At 38.6% G+C, this 24,067-nt stretch overlaps 1 protein-coding gene across 17 annotated transcripts in view; it reads left to right on the forward strand.

Annotated features, from left to right (window-relative positions):
- PIP5K1B (phosphatidylinositol-4-phosphate 5-kinase type 1 beta) overlaps positions 1-24,067 on the forward strand; it is an 88,548-nt gene that overhangs the window by 20,494 nt on the left and 43,987 nt on the right. For 4 of the 17 annotated variants that reach the window (XM_071731991.1, XM_071731990.1, XM_071731989.1 and 1 more), the window contains 4 exons: positions 7,512-7,587; positions 8,386-8,451; positions 9,285-9,353; positions 17,698-17,828. In XM_071731991.1, coding sequence (XP_071588092.1) covers positions 9,285-9,353; positions 17,698-17,828 — 200 coding nt within the window. In that variant the 5' untranslated portion in view covers positions 7,512-7,587; positions 8,386-8,451. The other 13 variants (XM_071732004.1, XM_071731995.1, XM_071731996.1 and 10 more) reach the window with 6 other exon arrangements.

The following is a 24,067-nucleotide window of genomic DNA, read 5'->3' on the forward strand; positions in this document are numbered from 1 at the left end:
CTTTTTTAAATACAGCATTATTCATATTGGTGCAACTAATGCGGAGTATAAGCCCCTAGCATTCTATGATTCTATAATACCGTGGAAACTGGGAGGAATTGTAACAGTGTTTCCGGACCTCTCTCTTCCGTCATGACAGTACCAGGTACATTAAAAAAGTTGGCTAAGCTATAAAAAAAATCTCCAGCATTGCCTACTATATCCTTCAATGTAGTCTCTTCCACTCTTTCTGCAGCTGTATAAAAGGTCTTTTAAATGAGGACAGAAATGGGGATTTTAAAGACCTGAATTTCTTAGATAACCTGCCTGCTGTTTACTGCTTGACTTAGCTAACAGTTGGTAAAAGCCGTATGTACAAAAGTTATACTTGCAGGACCCAGAGTAAGAAAACATAAAGGGTATGAAGATCATGCTAATCCACTCCAGCAGTGAGCTCAGTGTTTCCACAGCATATCTTTATCCAAACTTTGCTGATTGTTTTCATACTAATATTCTACTGAGCTGAATAATTCCCAGTGATGCTTCTCTTAAAAGTTGCCTGTGAGAACTGGTGCTTTTTATACTTAGCCTTATCCATTTGATCTGCTTTCCATTTCTTGCATATTTCTATATGGATTTTGAGATCACTGAAGCTGCTGATGTGACCAAATTACTCTTCTATATATTCCCCAAGCAAGGTGGGCTTGTTTGCACCCCCATTTGTGTGTGTCATTCCTTTAGAAAATAAGTAATCCTCCCTCTGATCTCCTTTCCCACTTTGTTTCATTCCCTTTGGATCTTACCAATTATGTGAGTGTTGCAGCTTGCCTTGCTTTCCTTCCAAAAATTATGACCACCATGTTATGGCGATCCTTGTCACTTTGCTTGTGCTGCCAAAAGCAAATGTAGAATTTTCTCGCAAATTGTGCTTTTTGGGTTTTTTTTATCATCCTTTTGTCCAAACGTGCTGCGGTATTTGATTGGAAAGCATGAATTTTTCAGTGGTGTTGTCTCAGTGTGCAACGTCTGGTATGTGTTAGTAACATTAGGACCATTGCTGTGTCAAAGTTGCCAAACTAATGGAGCAGACCTATGACTGTGCAATCTGCAGTCTTCTGCCTGTGCCCTTTACTGTGATATTACAACTTCTCTATTCTTATATTGCATATAGTTGTATATAGCACGCAGATGTCTTCCTCTTTAACTTGTTTGAAAGAAAATCCCATCTCGATAATTTTTATTAATTTGTAATACCAACTGATTTTATAGAAAGATTGCTAGTCTTCTAAAAGTTACTGTTGTTGGCACCTGAAATCTCAGTTTTGAAAATTAGAAATTCTTCTTTGGCTATGTACAAATATGCCTTTCTACTTCATATGCTTTCAGTCTGTTACAAAATGATGAGAAATTAATGAGGCAAATTTACTTTGTAAAAGGAGGGTCTGTTAGCAGTTTCTGCAAAATACACAATGTGTATTGTGTATGTCAGGAATCAAATGTTTGTTCTTTCTGATTACTGGTCTGGGATCAGTGATTTGGAAAAGTCCCATAGTTCTTAATACATGAGCAACATCTATGGTACAGTAGAAACTTTTCTCTGCTTCTACTGTGGGTGTTAGGAAAGACGTAAGAGACCCTTCAGTGCTTCTGGGAGGATCTGAGGACACAGCAGTGATAGCAGAAGTTTAATAGACTAACAGGCATTAGAGGAGTAAGACAGATTCAAGACTCTCAGAAGGAACCTCTAAATTTGGAAAATCATGGAGGGAAAAAAAAACCAAACACCTCCTCCTACAGGACTTTAGGTTATGTGAGATGCAGAATCTTAAAAATACAGGATTTAAAATTGCAAAGAGATGTATTTTGTTGTAGGAACACAGTTATGCTCTGTTTCCAAGGACTTCTAAGCTTTCATTTCTTTAATAAATTTGCAGTTTTATTTCCACTGTTATAAGCAAGTTTCTGAAAATTCACAGCTGATAATTTTCAGGACATAGTGTGATTTTGTTATAGAAAATAAAATATGTTGCTGTAACTTGTACTGTTGTTTTGGCTCTTTCTGTGACTCTGGATATTACAGCTGTAGAGTGGTCTGTTTCACATAAGAGCACAGGTTAATGGACTGCAAGCACCACCTTAAGTGGAATAGGAGGGCAAGGTAAGCGGTCAAATTTTCCCCCTCTAGGTGGTCAAATTTTCCCCCTCTAAGTGGTCAAAAGGTAATTAGATTCTATTCTGAGTATTTGTAAGCATTGATCAATGTGATACTTGCTGCTGTTCTGTCTTTTTTTTTGCTTTCCCTTCTGAAAGCTGAAGGGGAAAGATAGATTATCTGACACTTCCTGAAGTAAATCAGAGCATGACAATATAAACATACATAGTTTCTAATATAAATAACACTGGTAAATTACTTTTCACGTTCAGCCTGTGACCTGAAAAAGTTGGCATTTCTAGTGCTGCTTTATTAAACAAAATGTTAATACTGTGCACATTCCTGGAAATAGGGAGTCACTGCAAAAATCAAATATTAGAGTCTTGGCATCTGATCTGGCAGTGCACTGAATCTGATGTGAGTTCTGAAGCTAGGTAAATGGATATGGTATGAACAGGTGAAACAATTTAGACAAGGAGTACAGCCAGAATGGCACTTCTTGTTGTTTTCTCTGTAGCTTTTGTGCTGTTGAGATTATGAGAAAGAGGAGTTTTTGTTTTTTTTTACTTGAGATATGAATTTATCACTTTGAATACTAGTTGTGATCTTTGCTTCAGTCTTATTTTTGAGGCAAAATTCATAGGCTAATTGGATCATGAAGCTGGACAATATGAGCAAGGTTGCCTTAGGAATTTTTTTTTTCTAAGCATAACAGGCTATACAATTTTTGATCTGATTTTTCTAGCTCAGTGCAGCTGATCCCTCTGAAACAGTTCATCCTAGCAATAATTAGAAAGACCACGGTCTTCCAGTTATTAGTAATGTGACAACTGTTACATCATTATCACAAATTTCACCCATAAGGTTTGACTTCCAATCATTCTTAGTATCTGTATAACTGATAAGGGGTTAGAGGGAACTTGCTGAGGTAGCAGACCTAACCATTCTTTTTTTCTTCACTCTTTTCCTCTTTACAATTCACAAAGTTTTTTTTGTTTGGTTGGCTTGTTTGGGTTTTTTGTCCACAGACAAAAAATAGATTTTAAAAAAATATTGGTTTTTTTCTTATTTTAGTTTTATTTATTTTATTGCAGGCATATTTTGTGTTAGATGGCTACATGATTTCTGCTATACAGAAGTTAACCCATTCCAAAGACCAGCATCTGAGATACCATTAAAAGAAAGAAAGAAAAAAAAAAACAAAAAAGCAAAACACCCAAAAAAGCCCTCAGTTTTTACCTGAACACTATGTAACTGTCCAGACAGTCATGTAGACACATCATTCACTGACATAAAAAGACATGAGGTTTTTGTAGAGAGGGTTAACTTGTGGTGACTCAGAAAGCTGTAGGATGTTTCATGTATTGCCAAATTTTGCTTCCTTTCACTTGTTTACATCTGCATGTTGGCTTGCTGCCAAGCAGTGCTTGCAGGTTCTTGAATGTGGTGGTGTTCAGGCAATTCATTAAATTATGAAAAATATCGTAACATTGTTTTAAAGTCTGTATAAGCTAAAATGTAATAAAAGCAAGAGTTGTAAAAATTTAGGTCACACTTTACACCTGATGTTAGCATTTTAGCTGCCTCTTGAGTGTTCTGGAAGTAGTTTGGCACAGAAAACCTCTGAGGTCTCTTCTTCTGTTCCTGGTGCAAGAGATACCCAGAAGTACACTGATATTTTTAGCTTGATTTCCTAGGGAAACAAGATGTATGCATGCAATTTGTATGCATGTCAGAAGATGTTTTCTCTGTCCTGATCCCCTTCTTTGCAAATGATCTTGTAAATAATCTTACTGTTCAGCTCTACTGGAGAGGAAAGGGGGAAGCTATTGTGAATTTTGGTTGGTGAAAATTTGCCAACTAAATTTGACAGTGATCCAGAGTACCAGCAAGCTTTGTGGAAAAAACAGACAAGTCGGGATGATACCCAATAGGCAAAACCAGGTCTGATGTATGTATTCTACTAGACAACAGAAATCCATACAGGTGGGAAGCTTTGTAAATGCATCATCTGCAAGAGATGTTTGTTCAGTGCCTGAGAAGGAGAGAGCTCCAGTCCTGATCATCCCAAGGAATTAGGGAGTTGCCTTTTGACCTTGCAGTTCCTCTCCCGTAGCTCCAAGAATACCACCAGTGGTTTTGGGGCATTCAGGGCAGAGGGGGATCACAAGTGTACAAGTTCTTTGAGAGTTCTTTGAGATTTTCATTACTGATTCAATATATAACATGTAGAATACTTTTAGTTGAGAAGGTTTTCTCCTTCCCACATCATTGCATAATGAACATTTCCAGTTTTGCACTGGAGATGCAATGTGGCAGTCTAGATACTGCTCTCTCCCTCAGCTGGTTTGGTGGAATCTTGTTGCCATATAGATCTGCAGATCCTTTTAGTGAATTGAGGAAATGACTTGTTGAGATATTTTCACAACTAGCACAACTGTGACCTGGCAGATCTTATTTCATTTACTGCAAAACTCAGTTTTATTAATGGCTTTCATTTTCATAGTTGTGTGAAAGATGCTGCTTCCATATCATAAGAAAGGAGCTGCAAGGACTAACATTTAACTTGATTACTCTTTTTCATGTAATACACTATAAATACTGTTTAGCCACAGGAATATCTGGTAGGTTCTTTACATGTTGTGCTGACAAACCACAGTCATAAAAATTGCACTCGTGTTGAAAAATTCAGTTGCTTAAGACAGATTGAAATTACTATTATTGTCTCCATTTTTTGTCTAGTGCAGACCTAATATCCTTGGTATGAATTCAGTATGAGGGAACTGTTCAGGTATTAGAAAGTGGCTGTCTCTAATAAATAGGTTGCCTGAAATGCATATGAAAACCAAATTTCTGGATCAGTTCCAAAACTGTGGATTTCCATTTTACGAAAATATACCCGAACCCCCCAAAAAGTCTTCCCTGAAGATCTAGTGTGTTTCAGACCACTAAAGAAAAGCGTGCACCACAGTCTGGTTTATTTGTATGTTAATAACCTTAAGCAGTCATAATTGCTTCTTTATGTTCTTTACCCTCTAATATTCGCCCATGGAAAAATTCAGTGTCATTTTGTTTTGCTTTTTGTTTGTTTTTCGATCTTAATATTTAAAATTATAGATTATGCCAGGTGGAAAGATAGCTGTGCATTTTCTTTCCAATGAGGATTCTTTTATTAGGCACTGTAGAAGCCTGCCAGGAGTCTAGCTGGAAAGCTGTCTCAAAAGCTACAGAAAAAAAAAAGTAAACCAGGCACAACAAAAGCAGCAGTCATAGTGAGAAGCTACATGGCTTGTATTTGAAATGAGATTTCTGAATAGCGTATTTTAAATTATAGACTCACAGAATGGTTTGGGTTGGAAGGGACCTTAAAGATCATCTAGTTGCAACCCCCCTGCAGTGGCACCAACAGCTCCCACTGGGCCAGGTTGCTCAAAGCCCCATTCAGCCTGACCCTGAACACTTCCAAGGAGGGGCCTCCAGCACTTCCAAGGAGGTTTACCACCCTCACAGTAAAGAATTTTTTCTTGATCTCTAATCTAAATCTCCCCTCTTCCAAGTTTTAAACCTTGGCCTTTGACCTCTTGCTGCATGTCTGTGCAAAAAGTCTTACCCCAGCTTTCTTGTAGGTGCCTTTCAGATACTGGAAATCTGCTTTAAGTTCACCTTGGAGCCTCTTCTCCAGGCTGAACAATCTCAGCTTCCCCAGCCTGTGTTCTTAAGGGGGGGGCTTCTGCCCTCTGACCATCTTTGTGGACCTCATCTGGTCTTGCTCCAACATCTCCATCTCCTTCTTATGCTGGGGACTCTGGAATTGGACACAATACTACAGGTGGGGCCTCACAAGAGCAGAGTAGAGGGGGGGGAATCACCTCTCTCGACCAGCTGGCCATGCTTCTTTTGATGCAGCTCAGGACACAGTGACTTTTCTGCAAGCACATAGTGATGGCTCATGGTAAGCTTCTGGTCTCCATCACCCCCAAGTCCTTCTCCTCGGGCTGCCCTCAATTTTTTTCTTCTCCCAGCCTGTATTCATGCATGCCTCGACCCCAGTGCAGAACCTTTCACTTGGACTTGTGGAATTTCATGCAGTTTGAATGAGTTCACTTCTCCAGCCTGTCAAGGTCCCTCTGGGTGGCATCCCTTTCCTCCAGTGTGTTGGCTTCACCACACAGTTTGGTGTCATGAGCAAACTTGGACAGGGTGCACTCAATTCCACTGTTCATATATCTGAAAAAGGTATTAAACAGCATTTTCGATACGTAGGTGTTTGCTAATACACACCCAAGTGAAGAAATCACTGGTTAAGAAAAGCTATGTTGATTGCATGGATGGCTGCAATGAAAAATGTAGCCAGCTGTGTTAGGAACATGCTGTTATGTGATGTCAGAAGAGATTTTTCTAATGAAGCATTGTTTCTTTATGTTCTGTTTTGTTTTTCTCAGGGGCAATTAATATTTGTCTTTGACAGTCAGGAAAAGACTGTTTTGAAACCTCTTATGAAAGGTTTTCTTAGTGGTGTTATGTATACTTCTCAGATCACTGGAAAATTAAGTTCAGTGAGTGAAGCCTGAGCATGTTTTTTAATACATTGTTACATATGTACAAGATGATGCTTGTACTAATTAAAGACAAATTATATTTGTTTTCTTCTGGTGTAATAGAGAAATTACACTGAGGAATAGCTCTACTGATGTAGCTTAAGATAGTTGTGATGATGGGAGGTAGAGGTGATATTAAAAAGGTATCAAATGATAAGTGATTATGCAGTATTTTGTATGTTTAGTCAAACCAATTTACCTTGGAAGTAGCTCACCTCAACAAGATAACTTTCAGAAATTATGTTGGTAGGAACCACAACTACATAAAACCTGCAAAATGAGCCTTTTTTTTGTTAATCATGAATATTCAGTGTAGAGTCCTCAGGTGAAAACTGTCACTCCTGTTGCTTGTATTTTTGGCTTTGGTGGAATTAAATTATGGGCTATCCCATAGTGTGTAGCTATAAGTGTAGCTTATAAGGTTTCATATTTAACTTTTTTAATTCCTTGTGAGAGCATTTAATTATCCAATACTCCTGAGCATGTATACATCTACAAAAATTAGCTATATGTAAATGTTTTGTTGTAGGGTTGTTGGTACTGCAGTAGTGAAATATCTAGGGCACGAGGAAATTAGATTGCAGTGATTTTGTCCTGTTTAACTGTTAGCTTTTTAGTAACGACCTATTAGTAATCAAATTATTTGAAAGGATTCTTGAATAGCATAACTTACAGCTGGATTCTTGCTTGGGCTGAAGAACAGGAAGAAAAAGAAATCCAAAGCTATTCTGCAAGATGCAAATTTGTGATTTCATAGTGATAACAGATTTTTCTTTTAATAGGTTCTGGAAAACATTAACAACGACTGGCTTGATCTTCACTCTCAGCTCCTGATGACTTATCCTTTTGTTCCTAAGGGTATGTATACTTCCATTGTTAAAATTTTGGCAAAATCTAGAATGGTTTTAAAACACATCCTTGTAGCTTTTTAGTTTATTCACTTGAGCAGCCACGCTTAGAGTGTCTGCCCCAAGTGACCTCTAACTTAGTGGTTTATTTTTGATCTAGTGCATCTTTGCAGTTCTGATAAGCAGCATTGCCGATTATCTCCTTGTTCCCTAGAGGAGATACCATGTCAAAGACAAAAGCCTTGGACCTCTGCGACATGCCACTGAATATTTGGCTCAGAAGCCTCATGGTTTTGCCCATCATTGTACTGGTCAAGGTCTTCTCATGCAGCCTGCTGAGGAGCAGGATTTCGCTGCAATGTCTTTCTGCAGACCTTCATCCTAGTGTGGGGGAAAAGAAACACAGGGTCATGTAGAATCATGGTCGTATGCTGGACATATGCCCGAGGCAGTCCCGTGCTTTTAGTCTGTCTGGAAAATCATTCCCATTCTCCTTTTGCACTGCAGACATTTAGGGTGCTTGCACAGTAATTCAGGAGAAGAGGACAGTTTGCCTCTCTTACCTATTTGATTTTTGAATAGGTATTTACAGGAATGCTGTCTTGGAAAATCAGAATTTCAAAGACTGCACAAGTGTGATTGATTTTATTGAGACTGTAAAGAAGAAAAAGAAAAACGTGTTTGCTTTGGAAGAGGATTTAATTTCTGACTTAATTTAAAAGAGAAAAAGAACAGAAAATAAAATTTCACTGAGGTCAAGTAAATGTTTGGTCTAGTGAGTTTACCAAACCTTATTTTTATATTGCAGTTTACCTAGGAGTACACTGCCGCTATACAGCAATAGACATTGCCCTCCTCTAAAGTGTAAGGTCAGGTAATGTAGAAACTACTGGAAGTTCACTAAAAGGTGACTTAAATTGCATCTACTGCTGTTGATATGTGGGAGTTGATGAAGTAATCATAGAAAGAAGGTGGTGGAAAATGATAGCATGACCTGTAACTTTTAGTGTTACTGTAGTTGTTTTGTTAACTAATACTTCTTTAATAACCCAGAAGACATCACAGTAATGGAATTCACTACCTTTTTGATAAAGAGATGATGAAGTTGGTAGATGTGGCTTTTTCTGAATATGTATTGGTGGCCTGCTCACAGGTGGGACTTTTATTTTCTTCTGATTGCATCACCTATCTGACTCAGTCTGGGACTTCTGGTCTTAGAGCTAAGCTGTTTTAAAGATGTGTGTAAAGGTAGTAGAAGAAAAATTAATCAGGAACAAGTGGGGCAAGGAATATAGGTGGTGTGTATGCTTGAAAGCATGTTGCTGATTCAAAGAGAGAAGCACATAACAAGCATTATGAAACATGAGTTATGTATCAATTTCAGTAATTAAATCAAAGAGTGAATCTTGTATGCAGTAGGAAAATAGATTATAGAGTGCATTTTGAGCTGCCCCTATAAAAAGGGGGAGAGGTAATTTTAAACTGTTTACTTTTTGTCCCTCTGAAAGTCGTTTTAAGCAAGTGACCAAAAAAAGAGGGGAAAGAAAATTCAAATGGTAAATTCTCATGAGGTTGCACTGATCTAGGTATCTTGCTGTCCTCTAAAACATTTGAATATAGCAAAAAATGGATAACGCGTTGTATGATGTTTTCTGAAAACTTTTCTAAAGCCATGACTTCGTTTCTAACTTAAGCTTCTTTTGTTAGATGTCGTCTGTTACTGAAAATGGAGAAGCTACTGCTGGGAAGCCAAATAAAGAGAAAACGTATAAAAAGGTAAGTAAAATTTACTGCATTATTATTTCACGTTTTTCCGTTCATATTGGTAATTCAAATTTTTAAATGAAATATTTTGCAGAACAGACTAGAGACAGGAATGAATAAAACATGTTTTACGAATGTTTTTGAAAATACTTCATTCCTTTTGTGAACTAACTGCTGCAGAACTGACTTTTTGAAAGCTTCTTTAATATATCTTTAAGGTATACACTCTTGCTAGATTGATAGAAGTTCTTTGCTCTTTGCAAGAGATATTCCTCTGGGCATAAACACCATTGTTAGAAATTTCATATGGTAGGGTCCCAAATGCTTTGAATGCTTAGGCAATGCATCTGGACTACAAACCTACCGTACCACCTCCTTTGTGCTTTGCCAAACAGTACACTCCTCATTTGCTTAGTTTTTTTTAAAAAAAATCTTGCTTAAGAGAAGATACGTTTAATATAGGAGTATGCATGAATGGTAGCAGAATAAACCTATTAACATGTCGTAATAGTAGATGATACTGGTTGTGATTTTCTTTTTCTGTCACTGATTTTCTGGGAACAGCATTATTTAGTTCAGTGTAGCACTTTTGATAGCTAAGGGGAGCTATGAATGCACATTTTTCTGGCAGATTAAGGAGCACTTTGTACATCTGGAATGATGCTGAAAGACTGTTTCTAGAGTTTTCTTTCTGGAATGATCATTGCTACCAGCCTTACAGCTCTCAAAGTCTTTTTCTCAGAGAGATAGATGGAAGAACCACCTGTATCTATGGCTGCTGATGAAACTTCAGCACAGATGTTTTGAAATAGAGAAAAATTTAATTGAAAGCCATGGAGTCACCTGAATCCAATTTTGGAAAATGAAGGGATTATCAGGTTCAGCTTGGGTCAGAAAGTGATTCTGATAGCAGTTGAGGTAGAAGAATCTAATGGGTGGATATCTTGTTTCCTGAGAGAGCATTGCAACAGAGTTAAGATTATTCAAACAACTACAAGAGAACTACTTTTACTACCTTCGAAAGGCAATTGTATATGAGTAAAACCCATAAAACCCCAGTATTCTCAGTTGCACTTGTTTAATGATTTAGCATTTATGCTATCAGTATAGCATGCCACTGTTGTGTAGTTTAGACCCACCTGGTTACAAAGGACCACACAGCTGCTCACTTCCCCTTCTCCCACTTTGGAATGGCGAGGACAAAATCTACCTAAAACCTTCAGGATCAAGTCAAGGAGCAGAAGGGTTTCACTCACCATTTATGGTCACAGGAAAACAGTCTCAACTTGAGGAAAAAAATCAATTTGTCATTAATCATATCAAAACAGGGTGAAAAGAAAGCAAAACCCAGAGGTAAACCTCACTCCAGCACTCCCTTCTTCTTTGTCCATATTATTTTGTTCCCAATATTTTTACCTCCTCCCCCCAACTAGCAGAGGGGGGCAGAGAGTGGGGTTTACAGGGCATTCCTCACACATTCTTTTCTGCTATTCCTTCCCCCTCAGGGAAGGATTCATCACAGCCTTCCCCTGTTCCATTGTGGGATCCCTCCAGGGGAGAGGGTCCTTCATGAACCTCTCTGACATGAGTTCCTCCCACCAGCTGCAGTCCCTCAAGAGCAAACTTCTGCAGCATGTGCTGACCACAGAATCATGGCTGCTTCAGGCAGAATTGCCTCCCCTGGTGTGAAGTCCTCCATGGCTGCAGATCTGCTTCTCCTCCACCATTTTTCTCCATGGGCTGCAGGTCCACATCTGCTCCACCATGCTCCTCCATGGGATGCAGGGGGACAGCTTGCTCTCTCACCATAGGGTGTGGAGGAACCTCTGCTCAGGCACTTTCTCCCCCTTCTTATGCACCAACCTTGGTATTTCTGCTCTGGCATTGCTCTCACCTATGATTTTGCTCTCTCCTCCCCCTCTGTTCTGCCCTGGAGTGTTATAGCTGCTGTTTTCCTCTTCTTCACCTCTTCAATCGCAGAGGTGCATCCATTGTCACTGATGGGCTCAGCATCAGCAAGAGGTGGGGACAAACTTCTTGTCCCCTCCCCTGCTACAGAAAACTACTCCACACCAATCCAGAACAGACATTCATACCCTGCACACTCTGCACCACCATCATCATCATCAAGATCCAGAGGTGAGGGTGATGGGCAGTAGTCCAGCTTCATGAAGTGTGACCTGTAGCAGATGGACAAACAGCATGAGCTGAAGGAAGAGTGGAGTATGATAGCTATAGTGACCCAGGGCTGCAAGTTGTGGAGAAAGAGTAGAACTAGTTCAGTCAGTGGGATTTTGTAGTAGCTCTATTTTTATGTCCTTGATCATTATTTAATATAAAAGGAAAATAGCTGAAATGTGGCAACTGCAGGGAGCATGCTGAGATGGGGTAGCCACTTCCAGAAGCTTTAGCAGAAGCAGCTACAAGAAGTGTTCTTTCAATGGGAATGTAAGAGCAGCAGGCACTCAAGAAAGAAAGAGCAGAAGCAGTGAACATGGCAATAAGTCCACATACATCTGGATTCTAGTTGCAACTTCCCAATGTTCTTTTTAAATGTTGTGTGGAGAACGCAAGCTCTGTTTCAGCAGGCACTGTCCTCAGGTGGTTTGGCTTTAAGGGTTTACAAAAGTATGAAGGCTGTGTATCCTTTCAGGAGTTTGCATGGGATCTCTGGCTCTTTCAGTAAGAGCAAATGCTTACCTGCAGTACAAAATTCACATAATTCACATCTGGTGTAACCCATGTGGCTTTAATAATTTTGTCCAATTGAGACCCAGTGGATTTTTTTTTTTTACTTCACTGAAGGTATGCTTACTTCACAGAAAGAAGGCATTTACATGCATCTATTCTACAGCAGCTCAGTTCATTCAGTCCCACCAGGCAGCAGAGTGGGCTGGTGAGTCAGAGGAGAGCAGGCTTCTCCACAGAAAGTAGTGAAAATAAATTGACTAATAGGAGCTACCCGGAAAGAAGCATGGCTGTGAAGTGCTGTTAATCAGTGGTAGCTTTTGCTCAGGTGCCTTTTTTTCCCTGTCTCTTGCACAGAACTCTGGTAACTGGGTATCTCCATTTCATTAGGCAGATTTTCAAACCTCTTTGATAGCAGTACGAAGGGTGGAAGAAAGTAAACATCATCTTGCCTTCCAGAGGAAGGATTTGCTGTGAATGAGTTTGGATTTTTTCATTGCTTTATTACACATACAATAAGGCAGGTGTCTTCTGGGAGAATCGCCATCTTTGCCCCAGAAAGTTCATAGGTCAAACTGATAAAAGGAGTTATAAAAAGGGAGAATGGGTAAACAAGGACATAGTTTACACCCACATAGTCCTAAATGACATCCCTATGATGTCTACTCTTAAAGAAAACAAGAATGCTGGAGTTAACATTTTTCCTGAGATGCTTGTGGGGAATGCATCAAGACTTAATAAAGAACAATTGACACTTAAATAACTGTATGATTAAGAGCAGTGGGGAGCCTCTATAGAAGTAAACAAACCTTGCATCCCACTCAGTTTTTATCTGCTCATGGTTTGCTAAATGACGTGTTCTCTGTCATTAGTAGTCCTGTATAAGTATGGAAACAATACAAGAAAACTAAAAGAATTAACTCTTTGTGTGCTAGGTACCCAGAACCAATCCTTTACCATCATATCAATGGTTAATTAGGTTTGCCAGACATTTACAAACATCACATTCTAGTGGAAATAGTTACTGAACAAGGTATAATGTACTTTCTGAATATAATATGATAAAGTACCATACTGTTCTATATAGTACCTATACTTTAGTCATCCCTGGAATTTTTTTGTTACTTTTTTAAAGAACGGACTATTCCAGTTCTTCCAGTAGCCTTGTCCGTAACTTGCACAGTTGTTAAATAGCTTCAATTCCATTGATCTCTTGTGATCTGAAGGTAAACTGCCTTCACATGTCTGATTAACACCTTTCTTTTATGAAAACAACCAATTTGAATTATACAGAACTGGCCTGAATACAATTATCTGTAGGAAAAACAATCCTGTTAATACATTCATGAGATCACACATAAACTTAATACCTGATTTGAAAGGATTTAAGTGCTCATATTTTGCTGCTCTGAAAAAGGCTCTCAGCTTAGAGTGATGTAGAGTGAGTGGAAGACCCATATGTAAAGAACCTGAGACATTCATGAGGCAGTGCATCCAGTGCTAGGATATTTTTTGGTGATAAAGATATTCCATATAGCTAACTGTGTTCTGTACTGTATTTTCATCCTGTAACCTGTTGCTGTGCATTATAACTCTGCACATAATTTTTCATCTGGCCTTTTAACAATGCTGTACAACATATATATAGAATACAAATTATTACTTTTGTCAAAAAAGAGACAAGGCATGTTTCATCAGAGTGAAGACAATTTGAGCTTTTATATGCATGGATAAAACTGCAGAGGCAGCAGACAAGAGGAAGAATTAAGTTTCATTTTCAGTATGTTCATGTTGTGGACAGCAAGGCAAACTGACTAAAATAAAAAATGTGAGAGTACTAAAGTTGGGTTACCTTAGCATTTTATGTGCTGCACAAGTGAGCTTAATTGTAGCTTGAGGTGAAAATAACAAAAGTTGTTACAATATTATTTGCTAATCTGTTGGATACAGAGAAATCAAAAGGGTGATCCCATTCAAGTTCAGCGTGAAGCTGAGTCTAGCAGAGTCTGCCATGGAGGTATTGCTTCAGCAACTTAAACTGTGGAACTTCTCCTGGAGCACTTTATCCCCAGTAAATTTCCTGTAATGCAGCTCTTTTTCCTTATTTGGTCTGTTCCCATTTAACAGGTGGTAGGTGGGTGAGAAATGTCCCTGCTTGCTTTGAAATACTGTCATTCTGGGGTAGTAGGGCAGGGAGTGGGCATTTTCTAAGTTTACATGGCTGCAGTAATTGTAATTTACATTATACTTAAACAAATAATTTTGTGCTTTCCTTCTCATAATCCACATAAGATACAGTTTAACCTGAATTTGTGTAAAAGTCTTGCTTTGGAGAGAAATCCAGGAGTCCCACTACCAAGTACAGAGCTTGCTGACTATTTGGCACTAAGCATTGAATTAACATAAATTTATTCTCCAGTAAGGTATGTTGTGATGGCAATGGCACATTCATTTTGAGGAGGTAGGCTTTTTGCTCATTCAAACTTCATTTGTCCTTTGTAGTCAGTAGAAAGTTAAACACAAATAAAATCCAGGATCCAGTTTGGTTATGCTGTGGGGCTGTAGAGTGTTTTTGGTTGGTTGGTTGTTTTTTTTTCTTTGATTGGTTTCTCAGTTCAGCTGGGTGTCTGACCTTAGTACTTCAATAAACCTGGGAACTGACCCTGCATGAAAACTTGTAGTTATATGAGTTATTTTGTTCCTGATTTGCTGGACATAGAGAAGTGGTTGCTGGTGCAGGGATGCCAATGCATAGATTTTGGGGGTTGGAGAGGAAAGAGCAGGTCTGTCATTTTCAGCAGTAGCCTCGGAAAGGAAGAGCAAAATCACTAAGACCTGGGCTAGTTTATGCAGTTACGTGTTGCCAAGGAGGATGGATGGCAACATTAGATTATCTTGGCACATTAGAAACCACAATATTAGAGGCGATAAAATGTAGTTTAATGTGAAATTGGCAACATGTTAGTGAGTTTTTGTCTTTGTTGTCAGTACAAAACCCACCAAAGTACCTGTGCAGTAGGTAATAGTACCCTAATCAGCAAAAGGATGATGGTCAAACTTCTGCTTCCTTGTGCCCCTTCAGATAATAAAGACAGTTGTCACAATGTGCACCATGTAATACAAATGCAATTAGTTTCAGAGTCTAAAATTCATGAGCTGAAGTTGATTGTCCTGCTGATTATTCTCATACTTCAATTTCTTAGAGCTCTCGAAGATGCTGATAATAGTTTAAAAGATCCAAGAGACACTGTATATGGTCAGTGTACAGTTACAGCTGATGTGCAGGCTTTCTAAGCCACCACATGAGGCTAATAGGAAGAAAAATTTATTTCAGTCCTGAAAGAGAAAACTTGTGCCACAAAATTTCACTTGTGGCTGAATTTTTTGCTTGGTCTACAGGGAGAAAGTATTCAAGAGGAATTGAAAGCAATAAGGGGCTTAGGCTTAAAACTAGATTTTGTTGTTTTCTTGGGCACTAAAAGTGTCTGAGTAAGGAAGATTGCTTGTAAGAGATCAGTTTTTCCATTCACATTTTTATATTCCAATAAATATACTTTTGTAGTCATAAAACAGATGAATCAAGACAATTTCCTCCAAGGCTTGAGGGAGCAGCCTTTTTATCCCTTCTTTGGATTCCATTACTAATCACTATAATAATAATAATTACTATTATTATTATTAATTATAATAATTATAACTATAATAATAGTAATGAAATTAATTATAATTATTATCATTATTATTATTTAAATGGGTCCAAAACCAGGTGTATGTTTGTATTGAGACAAATCTGAGGGTTTGTGTAGCTTTCATTTTAAGGCTTGTAAAAACAAACTTTTCATTTGGTAAGACCATAGCCTGTGTTGGGTTTAACTTGCCACAGTTGCTCACAACTGACCTTGGGGTCAGCAGTTGCATGCAGCATCCTGTAATTGCTATCAATTTGTTTTAAAGCAGTTCTTAAAATATCCAAAATTATTTCATAACACCGCTTTTCTGTTAAACAGCATGTCTTGAATAGGACTGGAAATTAATGAGAAGGTAATCATATGTGTAAGATCTGCAACGTACTAGTAGAAGGCCGAAGACTAGGTCTTTGAATTTGCAGAAATCCTACAGATACTGTTTATGAGCTTGAAGGGTGATCCAGAGCTATCCTCCTGAAATTACATTGGCACGTTACCTGCCTCTTTTTTGTTTGTTTGCTTTGGTTTTGTTTTTTTTAATGGCTTACCTTCCCTTGTTTATAAAATACAGTACTGTGCTATCTGCTGCTCTTTCAGACATAGTCCTTTTGCTGAGGCACAGAACAAGATGGGCATCCAGATGTGAAGCAGAAATCCTATTTGTATGTGTATTGTTTTGATCAGAGCTACATAATTACTGCTTTTTTGGGCATTAATCATTCATGAATAGAGGCCTTTCAAGGAAAGAAAAATGTGAATCTTCTTATGACACAAAGCCAAATATTTTTAATGGTCAAAGTAGCAGTCTAAGAATGGTGTTGTTTGTTCGAACAAACTGCCTGTTCTGAACTGTTATGCAAGGGCAAGTTCTGCTTGATGTGCAGTCTTAATTATTTAGGAGCTACACACTGTCTTTTCTAAAAATAAGCAGTCACTCTAGCATACACTGTTCTCATATGCTGTTCTCTTGTCTCATAACAAGAGTAGTTTTGTTTCCTTGAACCTTTTCTTATGCAATTCCAACTCCTGATATATTTTTGTTCAAATAGTTCTGACCATGAAACTTCTGCTGTTCTTTGCCTCCGTGGTACAGTCTCCTGCTTGGTGTGTGGGAGGTGAAACCTGAAAACAGGCATCACAATGGTATCCTCAAACTGGTGGAAATACACCATGCCAAAAGAAGATATTTCCTTCCTGACAGACTTCTTTCCCTTGCCAGTGGTTTTCCTTCTTCACTCCCTACTTCTTTTTTTAAGAATTCTATTCCCTAATTTCTTATTTTGACTGAGTTCTGTCTTTTTTTTTTCTCTGTCCAGAAAGTTTGTGTAGTCAGCATGAGAAAGTTTCAGAGATTGTCTCAATTTAAATATAGAGTGGCTATCACAATTTGGCACTGTCCTTTTGAGCCCTTTTATCCCTTGCAAGCCCTGTTCATTGAATTCAAGACATTTCACTCTATACACATAGATGTTTATAGAGAGATTTTTTTTCTTCCACACCACTTTCATCTCTCTTTGGATTCCCACCCAGTTCATTCACCTCTTGCACTGACTCTTAAGCAGAACTTAATACATACATTTGTACCCAGAAACTGTATTTAAACCATCAACCTGCTTGTCATGCCTTGGCATGCATGTGCAATTGTATAAAATTTGTGGCTGTTTTTTTCTAGAGGATAATGCATGCTGTTTCAAACTCCTGAAGGAGTTAGATCAGAAATGTCTGAATTAGAAAACAATGTCAATTTGGGGGGCATTTTTAAAAGTTTCAGTGTATACAACCAGAGAACTGATTTTTGTAGTTATGATACAACATGGTATTTGTTTTAAGTCTCGAAGCAGTTATCTCTGAAGCCTACGAGGTGAAGATGACATGGCGTTGTTATTACAAAAATAACCAAGAGTTTAGCATATAATGTAATTGATAAAGAATAGAAATATGTTTTTAGCAAACTCATGCTTGATTTCTTACTTTCCATGCAGACTGCATCCTCAGCTATTAGAGGTCTTATCCAGCTGGGAATAGGATACACAGTAGGAAACCTTACATCAAAATCGGTCAGAGATGTTCTTATGCAGGACTTTTATGTAGTGGAAAGTGTCTCCCTACCGAGGTAAGGACAAGCCTAATTATTTATTTTCAATTTATGTTTCAAACAAAGATTGTTTTCCAGTTCTAAAAAAATGGGGTTAGAGTAAGTTTAATGTGTGACAACTTGAAAATTACCCTCTCTTCATGTTCCTGTTGAAAGTGAGGCTGGGGAGAAAACTGGGAAGATCACACTTCAACTGAAGATTTGAAACTTGTCATTTATAGAGAAGGAAAGTAATCTTGACACTTTCAATTAAAGAAGCTGTTCATTGCAATTGGAAGCGATTTGTTGCTCTATGTGCAATGATGTGTTATGTCCAATATTCACATGCATAGTTTAGTTTTAAAACCTGAGAATAATACTTAACCATCTTGTTGAGATGTCAAAATTCATGAAAATTCAAGTCCTGCAGTGTTAAGAGTAATATAAGAATTTGCATGACACTACAAGTTCCTAGACAGAACTTCAGTCTGGGAGTGAGGGTCAGCTCTTACAAGCTGACTGCATGTTGTGCACTATTACTGCTTTTCATTTGACCATCTCCAAGGTCACTTGTGTCACTACCAAGTTGATGGTATAGAATTTGTAATAATATAGTTATGCTGATGAGAAAAATTAAGGTCATACTAAGACAAAGATATTCTTTGAGAAGAAGAAAAATTATTTACATGAAATGGAGTTTTAACATTACCTTCCTTAGTTCCTAGTAACTGGGGATATTCACAACCTTATTCTGGTATTAGCTTTAAGGTTTGTGCACTGTTCTGTAGCCTTTCTCTTGGAGGCTAGGTAAATTGATGTTAACTATGTGCATGTGTTTTCATGCACTGTAATCACAATTTTGTTTGCTTTTTAGAAAAACAAATTACAGCTGAAAAATTTGCATGTCATATAGCGAAGTTTTTATTGGTCTGAAAAACGGAGTGGGAGGGAATGAGCCATCATAGTTGTGAAATGTGTCAGGAATGCAGGCTTCTGTAGTTTGTTAGGCTGTGCTACTAGCTGTGTTCTTCATGGAAAGTTAAATGAAACACACGTGCTAAAACTGTTTCATTACATAGCACCAGTCTGGAAAATAATGCAGTCTCTATCTTAACATAATAGTAAATGAGCAAGTAAAATAAAATGGTTTGCAGTCCACAGTATTGTGTATGACTTCTCTACTGTAAAACCTATATGTATGTACATTCATAAATGAGATTTTTCTCTTTTCTGCTGGTTTTAAGTGAAAGCTGGCAAAGATTCCTTCTGTCTTAAAAAGAAAACAAAGACAGAAAGAATAGCCTGTGTGCACTAATGTAGAATTTGTTATAAAAGGTTAAGTAGCATCTTTCTGGACAATTTCCTATTAATAGATAAATAAAGCATATGAGGACAATTAGACAAATGAAAGTAATCATCAGAGCAGCATAGGTGTTTTTTTTTTTTGCATAGCTGTGTGGTAAGGAGGAGTATATACAGAACCTCTCTAAAGATTACTTGCTGATAACATTTTGTGAAACTACAAGCTGGTTATCCATAGCAATCTCTTAACCCTGGCCCTTGATTTCTTATGGTGATGCATAGAAATGTCAAATTTCAAGTCCTTCCTATGTCTCAGTGCAACCTGCATATTTATTTAGCTAAAATTATTGCAATCCAAAGTGGTATTAGTTTGTATGAATTGTAATATTTCAGGGTAGCATGTAACGATACAAGCTTCTTTCCTACTGGTTGAGAGTGTTGGGATGTTGAATTTTTCATAATGACATTGCTCCTGAATCATATCTTTAGGTAGTTTTGTTACCCTAGAGGGAGGTGATAAGCTAAGATGGCATTTTTTTTTTTTCCAGATAAGGCTGCACTCCCAAGGTGCACTGCAGGTGATTTTCACTTTTTCCTAGCAGGGTACCCACGTGTGAAGACCATATTAAAAGTCATTCCATAAATTATCCCCTCCACCACCTTTGGATTGGTCGGTGTTGAAAGCAGCTAGCTGAAACTAGTTGGAATGAGTTAGACCAGCAGGTCCAGTGGGCTGGTCTGTACCTAGAAGCACAGTGGAGGAAGCTGATACCAAGTTAGTTCTTTGCCAGATATCCACAGCTGGAGGGTAACCTGACTGCAGGTATGGTGCTGAAACAGGTAGCTTAGCGAGCAAGAACCAGCATTTTCCCCCTTGTCTTGGGTGTGCATAATTCAGATGGGCTTTCCTTCATGCACAGCAGTCATGCCATCCCTGTTCACAGCAACCTGCCTCATTGCAAGCTGTCCTGCTCCAACTTCTCTGTCTACACCTTTCCTCTGCTTGTGGCAGCAAGGTGAGAGGACAGCTGTTTGGCAGAGTTGTGGGTGCACCCTCTGCTCTTGCACCCTCAGCAACAGGCTCACTGTTATGGTGGCAGTGATAAAATAGATGTGAGATAGTAGAAATGCAATGAAACAGAATCCTACCTGCAAGCAAACAAAACAGTTTTATCTGTGCCCTTTTGCTGTTAGAGGAAACTAGCTGTTCGTAAATTTTATCAATGAAAATTTATAATACACAGAGAAGGTAAGTAGTCTCTGTGTATCTCTTAGCCCCTGAAGTATGTACCTCAGCACCACCTGTATCTCAGCTTTGGTAACCATAGCAAAACACTTCCATCAGTGTTTAGGAGTCATGAAGAAGGGAGAAAAGCACCAAGGGAAAAACAATGGTCTGTTCAGACCTGAACTTAACTTAACTACCCTACTCACTGTGTGAGTAACACAGTAATTCCATGGACTGCAGGTTTTGCCTTATCCAGTGTTACTTTTTAAGTGGCTTAAATTGGTCAGTTTAGCCCAGATTAGTTTAGATTTTTATTTTAGGAAATGACTTTAAGTGATGTATGGGCATCTCTGTATGAGATATGAGGTGGATATGAATTGCAAAGGTCATTGCTTTCATTTGTACACATCAGTGGTGGAGAGACTAGAGGAGTGCTTTTGTTGCTTTCTGCTTCACGTTGTGACATCTCCTTCATCCCTTCGTCTTCACCCTGCTCAGGAGTTTATAGCATGGTGCTTTGGGGAACTGAGGTATTATTAGGGGCTGTTATATAGGAGTTCATTGAGAACAGCTGTACAGACTGAGCTCCTTAGACTTAGAAACAAGTGCATTCTACAGTGGCCCTGTTGATAGCAGTCTTCAGCAGGCACTGAAGATAGCAGTGTCTGAAGTCTCCAACCATCTCTCTGAATAGAGTGAAACTGCATGGGGAGCTACCAAGTAGCCTGTCTTCTGGCTTTTAAACAGTGCTTTGGAAATCAGGCAACAGAGTTGTGGGAAGGTTGTGCATCCCACAGGAAGGTTGTGGGAAGGTTGTGCTCTCTGTCCTGTGCTTCAGTTGTGTGGGGCATATTCTCCCCTTACACTGTGCCCCTGACTGCCTTGGTTGGAACCACTTCATTTGGTACTTTTTGTCTTCAGTAATTTGTGTAGTGTGCCCCAACTTGGCAGTGTTTTGACAGCTGTTGTATTTATCTGTGGAGCTGTCTCCCAGTAACATGTCAGTGGTCAGAGAGGCTTGTTGGTCAGGTAGTGAGCCCAGCTGTGTCAGCAGTGGTGGCTTAAGCACATCCCATGGGCACGGGGCATGCAGCTGCCTGTGAGCTGGCAATGTGGGCAGCTTGCTGAAGCATTTCCAGCAGACACATACTAAGGAGGCTCATGTTAATGATGAGGCCTGACAAGCTGAACAGGAGCTGCTCCATTCAGTCAGCTACCTTTGGGTAGTTTGTCGTTTGCAGCTTCAGAAATACAGAGCATCTGGAGCAAGGCAGCGTGCTTCAGGCTCCATCTCTTCTTTCCTTAGGTGTGGAGGCTGCTGCTATGCACAAGTGTGGGTGTAACCTTTCTGCAGAAAGCTGTTTATCAGTCTTGTGTGCACTTCCCTTCCTAGTATGCTTTCCTTTCAGTGTCTAGACCCTGTGTATTGAGAATGCTTGGTGTGGTTTCTAATTTAACTAGCCTGTTAGATGCTGCTTGATATGGTTTCTAATTTAACTAGCCTGTTAGATGCTGTTGAGCTGTAGGCATCCTATGATCATCTGTACAGTGAACAGGTTCAGTTACAAGTTACTTTCTTGTGATGCTAATGAAAGGTTATTTAGTGCTTTCTGCTATTTAATGTCAAAAGCTTAATATTGTATTATGATAGTATAGTATGACAGCCCAAATAAGTAGTCAAGAGCACTAATAAGAGCAAAACCCTGGGCATAATTTAACCAGTCTTGATCTTACCCTATGTCTAAAACTAAAACTGTTTTCTGGTATGTTTTCCAGGAATGATTTTGAAAAAAGAGGAAAACTGACACTTGCCCTTGGAAATACCTTGGTACCAAACTTTTGTCGTAGGTGACTTGATGGGCTCTGTGTAGTGTCTGTGTAATAAAAGTACAGAGTGGTGTGCAGGCTTGATGTGAATAGTGCTCAGATGTTCACACTAATCTTAGCTGTCAGGTAATTTATGCCACTGTGTTTGTTGTCAGTTGGGCAGTTTCACCAGACAGATGAGAAAGTGGCCTGAAACCTTTGATAAAGCACCGCAGCTCTTATGCAGTGCTTCATTTGCAGAGGTTCACAGGGTGACCCCTGTTCTGCAACAGTGTTTGCAGTGTGGTAGCAAAACTGTTTGCAAAACAATTAGTATTCAAAATGGGGATACTGTGGCAACAAGAGCAAAACCACATTCACTGTGGCTTACTGGTCTTGGCTACTTCTTGGTTAATGTCAAATTCTTGGTAAACTGATAACCTCAATGTTTTTGTGGTCATGTAGACATAATGTCGGCAAACTGTTCATAAAGTACTCCGAGATCCCTTTTTCTGGGATTTTCTGGATTAAATTGTCAATTAATCATCATAAGGAAATGCTTGTGTTTTCAGCTGTAATATAGGTAGGATTGGCTTGACTTATTTTGAAGATATTTACTATCCACAGCTATATTTTAAAGCTGCCTTACAGAGGACTGCTTATGATAAGGTGTAGTAACCAAAAGCATAGGAGAACATACAGTGAGAAGCATGGGTATTACCATTGGGGTTTACTGCACTGTATGAAAAAAACTCAAGCATGTATCTATTTGTACAGGTAGCCATAATACCTACATACATCATGTAGGTAACAATAACGTCTCAGAAATGTTATTTAGGAAATAAATACACCAAAGCACTATCTGATCTGTGAATAGGTATTTGTTGGATGCAGTTTGTAGAGTTTAAACGCATTTTAATGTATTATAAAAGTGCAACTTTATCCAAGGACAGTGAGACTGAGATTGGATACTTTTAGTTTTGAATATTGGGAGCATTTAGTTTTACTTTATTTTGATTTTAAGATCTTAAATGCTAGCTTTCTAACTGGAGAACTGAATTGTTCCTCATCTTCACTCTTTTTACAACATGTACAAGAAGGGTAAACATGAGCCCATGACTACAGCATGACTGTTTCTTTGTTAACAGCTACATCAAGAGAGTATTAACATTGCTCTGAGATGAAGGCTTGCTACCAAGAGGTGCATCTAGCTTACTGTACCCTGTGAGATAGGTGTGCTATCTCCTGAGTGCAACCTGCCAGTGTGTTGCTGTTGTAAAAGGCTGCCAAGGCATATGTCTGGGTGTCTTGTTTAGCAGGCAGGTTAATTTGAAAGAGGCTAATTGTAAATTTGCCTGGTAAGCTAAATCTCTGTGTATTTGGGGTTTTGTTGGTTTTTTTTGTTTTTTTTTTTTTTTACTACCTACCATTCTTTTTGCTTTTGTGGGCTCTTAGAGCTTTGGTTATTAAAATGCCTTGTAATCTTTGCAAGGCATTTTTTGTCATAGCATATGTATAGAGACCAGAATTCCTCAAGATTGCCATAATCCAAGCTGATATTAAAAGCCTTTATTTTTCCTTTTCATTTTCCTGGTCGCCCTGTGCCCCACACTATGCAAGAGGAATATTAGATGATTACCTCTTTTTTTTGTTGGTTTTTTATAGGGTACATTTCTGTTATGTCCGAAACAGCTCCATTTTGCAGCTTCAGTTCTTTTTCCACAGATCACAGGTATTTTTGTTGTTCAACATCAGAGACATAATCATCCTCACAAAACTCCCCAGCCTGATTCATACACAGTGCTTTCTACATCTACTGTAATACAGCCAGAGTGATATGAACTTGTAAAATGTGCCAAGGAAATGTGAGAAGAAACCATGAAATACGTTCTCATCAGGGCTAATAGACCTGAAGATGAGTAAATTTCATGCATCAATAAGG

The sequence above is a fragment of the Heliangelus exortis genome, chromosome Z, assembly GCF_036169615.1.
Source record: "Heliangelus exortis chromosome Z, bHelExo1.hap1, whole genome shotgun sequence".
In the NCBI taxonomy this organism is placed as follows: Eukaryota; Metazoa; Chordata; class Aves; order Apodiformes; family Trochilidae; genus Heliangelus; species Heliangelus exortis.